The 5,093-nt window shown below is 43.2% G+C and overlaps 1 protein-coding gene across 5 annotated transcripts in view; it reads left to right on the plus strand.

The window, feature by feature from the left end:
- The window catches only part of TRERF1 (transcriptional regulating factor 1), a 72,165-nt gene that overhangs the window by 51,844 nt on the left and 15,228 nt on the right, over positions 1-5,093 (plus strand). For 2 of the 5 annotated variants that reach the window (XM_026845834.1, XM_026845835.1), the window contains 4 exons: positions 1-1,461; positions 2,078-2,127; positions 2,906-3,056; positions 4,000-4,248. In XM_026845834.1, the coding sequence (XP_026701635.1) occupies positions 85-1,461; positions 2,078-2,127; positions 2,906-3,056; positions 4,000-4,248 (1,827 nt within the window). In that variant the 5' untranslated portion in view covers positions 1-84. The remainder of the gene's footprint in view (positions 1,462-2,077; positions 2,128-2,905; positions 3,057-3,999; positions 4,249-5,093) is intronic. The other 3 variants (XM_026845836.1, XM_026845837.1, XM_026845838.1) reach the window with 3 other exon arrangements.

The raw sequence follows: 5,093 nt of genomic DNA on the forward strand, positions 1-5,093 counted from the left end.
CCCCCCTTCCCCTCAGCTATCTCAGGGTTCATAGAGATTTCAATGGTTTGTGTGCCTGTAAGTTTGGAACAGAAGTGACCAAAAATGGGGGACCAGCAATTGTATAAAACTAACCATACTGCCAACAGCAATGAGAACTTATACTACCAACAACACCAAATGAACTCCCTTCCATCCCTAAATCATAGCTATGGGACATCTGTTATGGATGCTGCCCAGGCATCCCCTCTCTCCCCCCAGTTTCCCCAAGATTCACGAGACAGTATAGCTTTGCCTGTAGGTTCAAAAAGTCTTGGGTCAATGGATACATCTAGACAAACCAGCTGGACACATTCTGGCTCAGGAAACCACATCCCAGCGAGGAACAATTTGAATAATCAAAGCGCAATGTGGAGCCCCCTCGGGCAAGGGGAGTCCCATGACGGATACCAATATTCTTACTCTCAACCCAGTGAAAATCGATCACAAAAAATTACTAGTGGGGTCCTGCATAAATTGGACTCCTTTACACAAGTATTTGCTAACCAAAATCTGAGAATTCAAGTCAACAACATGGCTCAGGTTTTGCACACCGACTCTTCAATGGTGGATAATTCTGGTGATAGTGCACTCAGGCAGCTGCTGTCCCAGAAGCCAGCAGTTGAGCAACAGCCTGTAACTTCCAGTGTACAAAGATACCAACCACTGCCACAGCAAGCGCACCAGAATTTTGCAAGCACACAGCAAAAGCAACAAATGCAAGTCATGCAGCACCAACAGTTGTACTATGACTACCAGCAGCATTTATCGCAAATGCAGATGCATTCGGCGTTTCAGCAAGGACAGACACACGTTCAGCAAATGCAGTCCCAGCAGCTCTTACCACAACAGATGCAGCACTTGCAGCAGACTCAATACTACGCTCAGCCGCAGCAGGGACATCAGCGGCTCGCGATACAGGAGATCCAGCAGCAACAGCCAACTCGGCAGCAGCAGCAGCGGCAGTGTCCAATGCAAATAGCTCAGTATTACCAAACGCAACCTGTCATGCAGCAGTTACAGCAACAGCAGCAACAGATGCAATTGCCACTTCCTCCATATCACAGGGAACCCGATCCAAAGACTATGCATGAACCACATCAGTACTCTCAGGATCCAAGTCATCCTGTGCAGCTTATCCAGTTGGGAGCAGTGCCTCAATATTGCTACCAAGATCCCCATGAACAGTACAGGCACTTATACCCGCAGAGTTTGCTGCAGCAGCAGCAAGATCAGCAGAAGCAATACCCGAGTGAGGGCAGGGCACCGTCTCTGAACTCCCATGTTGGCCTCACTCCACCAGAGACTGCGGAGGATCCTGCACGGCAGGAGATTAATTCTGTAGGTAATGCTGTCCCTCATCGAACACTTTTGCCACCCTCAGGAGTTCATCTGAACAACAAAAGTTCTCAGCAAGACTCTCCCAGCGCTTCATGGCCTCAGGTAGGTAATTTTAGGTCTGCGCTCAGCCAGATTTGTGTTGCAGAAGAGTGGCAAGGTGTGGAAACAAAACAGTTGCAGGAGAGCCAGAAGATTAGGATGTGAGCAGTGGGTGTCACTGGGATGTTTTGGGGACCTGTGCTAACAGAATTCTGTCTACATCGCTGGGCTGGCTTTGGGCCAGGCTGGCGGCAGCACAGAGCTACTGCTGCTGCAGGGCTGCTGCTTCCCTCACGAGAGGCCTTGGCAAGTTCTGCCTCAGTTTCTGGTGAGGAGGCATTTGGTTACAACAAAGTGCTTTTGCTAATTTTTCAACACCTGAGGGCTCGGTTGCTCAGGAGGAGTTAGTGAACTCCCTGTTTCCAAAAGTAATGCTTCTGGGTCAGAGCAAAAGCTTCAAACAGCATGTATGTGTAAGGAAACTTGCTCTAGTTGTGCTCACAGCTGGCACTGATTTGGTAGAGACATGTAAAGCTCTCAACTCAAAGGCTTTTAATATTAGTAAAATCATATGCAAAATGCAAGCATAATGCTGTGAAGACCTTAATTTATGCGTTATTATTACCTGAAAAATTATTTTCTCTTTTTTCCCCTCTTTTCCCCTCTCCTCCTTTGATAGCAGGTGCAACTGTCAGATAGCAGACTGCAGCCACTGTCCCCAGAACAAAGGTATTTTTAAAAGATTTTTTTTCTTTAGTTATTTAATTTTTTTCCCTTTAATTTGTCTTTAAATTAAAAATTTAAACATGGGAAATACAAAGGAGTGCTGCAGTTCAGAGGGAGGGGAATGCATTTTGGGTAGGTAATAGATGTTTCTGGAAGAGCAACAACTTTAGTTTTGTGCTTTGTGAATTTAAGTTAGTGTGATTTTTCACCCTCCCTCACCAACAACAAAAAAATGCTTTGTCTTTCAAAAAAAGAAAAAGAAAACAACAAAAAAAGGCAAAAGCAGGAGAGCAGTGTGCTCTAGGTGTTGCCTTTGCAAGAGAGTGGACAATATGTGGTTTGGATTCGTATCTTTTGGCAACAAGGATTTTCTGTTTTTCTTAAGGTCTCACCTCTGAAAGACTGAGGTGTCTTCCAGCAGGTTGGCTACCATAAGTAGGGGCATTGTGTCCAAGTACTTGCTAACTGCTATCATGAGTAGGGAAATACAGGTCTGTCTATAGATCTTACTGTTCTCAGCCTTTTCCATACCACAGGTCATGTTTTGATGAGTGTGTCCTACTCAAAACTTTCCTTCCCCCCATCTTGGGAGCAGTTATCTAGGTTATTGCCCACATATTCCACAGCACTCACCCCATGCCTATTTGTGGCTTCATAACCATCTAGCTGTAAAATTTTATTGACTTCCTTGACTAAAAAGCTTCCTCTGCAACAAGGGGAACATGCCAAACTAATGTCTCTTCTTCTGTTCCATGCTAAAAAAAAATGAAAATAAAAATAGTGGGCAGAACAGAGAAACACTTCCTGAGAGAGCTGATGCGAAGAACAAGCTAATGTGTTCAATATGCTTGAAGGAGTTTAAGAGTTTGCCTGCTCTAAATGGTCACATGAGGTCACATGGAGGAGTGAGAGCATCTCCTAACTTCAAACAGGTAGCAGTTAATTTTTTTTCAGTATTTGGCTCTCTCCTTTCCATGTTGATGTTTGCTTGCTTTGCCATGCTTTGCTTTGCTGTCAAAACTTGTTCATCTCAGCACTGTTTTGTTATGTCATACCCCCTGTAAATAGAAACGCACATAGTTCTGCTGGTTCGTAGGCCAGAAGTCTTCCTTTAAAATCAGAGGCAGTGGTGGAGGACAGAACAGCATTTGTCCCTCTCTGTACGTTACAATAACACCCTTCCAAGTTGTGTCAGGAGTGTATAAATTTTTTCCCCCTCATGTTTGTTTATTATATTAGAAATATCAGGAACATCAAGTCTTCCTTATTTTCATTTGGACTACTTGGATGACTAAGGGTTGTTTATTGGAAGCCTTCCCAGGCTTTAATTGAAGGAGCAGGAATGTTGAATCTTTGACAGCTTTCTTCCCAAGTGTTTTAGTTCTATAGGTATCAACAAATACTAAACCAAAAATGTGGGTTTGAATTGTTCTGCATAAAAATAACTTGCCCTGTCAGTCAGTCTTTCTCTGTCCTGATATTTGAGAATTTCTGGCCTAATGAGGAATATCACAGAAAGGCAAAGAGCTAACAAAATTGCACCATCTGTGTCTTCTTTTTTTAGGTGGGTGATGGAGAATTCTGTCTTTATAGTGACAAAAAGAGCACGTGTTTATCTCCCCCCCTTTCCCCCCACCCTCCGCAAGTTATCTTATGAAGATGCTCAATGTGGTTACTTATCACTGAGGCCGAATCCTATGTAGGAGTCATAAGTAATCTGCCAACTTTGTTCAAGGCAAATAGAGTCCAAGAAGCAACGCTGTTGTGTTTTGTAACCCTGGCCACTTTTCAGCCACGGTGCATACGTTGCCTAGTGTATCAATCCAGAAGTAGTCCTCCCTCACTTGGGCTGAAAGCCTTTAATTGTCTGTACAGGATGAAGGAGAGAAACCACCACAGCAGCCGCTGCCTAAAGAGGTGGATAGCCTCGCACCCATCGTCATGCCAGTGTCTGTCCCTGTAAAGCTTCTGTCACCTGAGCCCAGCACGCAGCCCTCTGCCAGCACTGCCACAGTCAAAGACAAGCCTGCCAACTCTGTGTCAGATGATGAGATGCCTGTTCTCGTGAAGATGACTTACTCTCCACCGTGCAGTCCAAAAGTGGCCAACCCCTGCTCATCCTCTGTGAGTGCTGCCTTTCTTGCAACTAACTGTGCTGTGCTTGTTAAATCCCTTTGCTTATAGTGCTACTACTTTCTAAAATGTCCATATTTTAAAATATTTTCTGGAATCTTAATGATGCCTAATAAACAAAAAAGGCCAGTAGCATCACAGCATTTCTTCCTTAGTCAACTGAAAACATTAATTTTCCCTTTGCTGGGGAATCAAGACCTCAGTTGAAAATAAATCATTTGAAATTGGAATGTGATATTCTTTTATCCCACTAGAACAAAGGGATTTAGTATCTTTTTACTGTTTTTGTTTTTCCTTTTCAGGCTGCTTTGTTTTTATGTTATTGCTTAAATTCAGCAGTTTTATTTCTTCCTGTTTTTTAAAGTCAGATATATGTGCTTCTCATTTCAGCTGAAGATAGGAGGACACTGTGCAGTGCTTAACAGTGTGTGCTCTAAGCCACTATGAAGCTTGCCGACTCAGAGTTTTGCAATGAAGTCATTTTTCCCTTTTTATCTGCATGCATCAGATCTAAGGGTTAATCACTGAGAATTCTGATGTAGGAAAAATAGCTTAGTGCTTTTATTTCACTCATAAAACTGAAATTGTCAGGCATGAGGAATTGAATGCTTGAGTGAGATGTGAGAATGCTCTTTATTGTTTTCCTGGAAGAGTCCTGGAGCAAGCAGTATTTATTTCATGTTCCAGTGTAGGAATAGATGCTGCTTGTTCCTTCAAATCCATGCTTGCAGAGTACGCCATGATAAGAGATTACTGGGGAGTACACGTGTATATGGTATTATCTGTATAATGCAGAGAAATACTCTTGTGATTTTTTTTTTTTTTTTTTTTCCCTT

Source organism: Athene cunicularia (assembly GCF_003259725.1).
Source record: "Athene cunicularia isolate RWA chromosome 3 unlocalized genomic scaffold, athCun1 chr3_part1, whole genome shotgun sequence".
In the NCBI taxonomy this organism is placed as follows: Eukaryota; Metazoa; Chordata; class Aves; order Strigiformes; family Strigidae; genus Athene; species Athene cunicularia.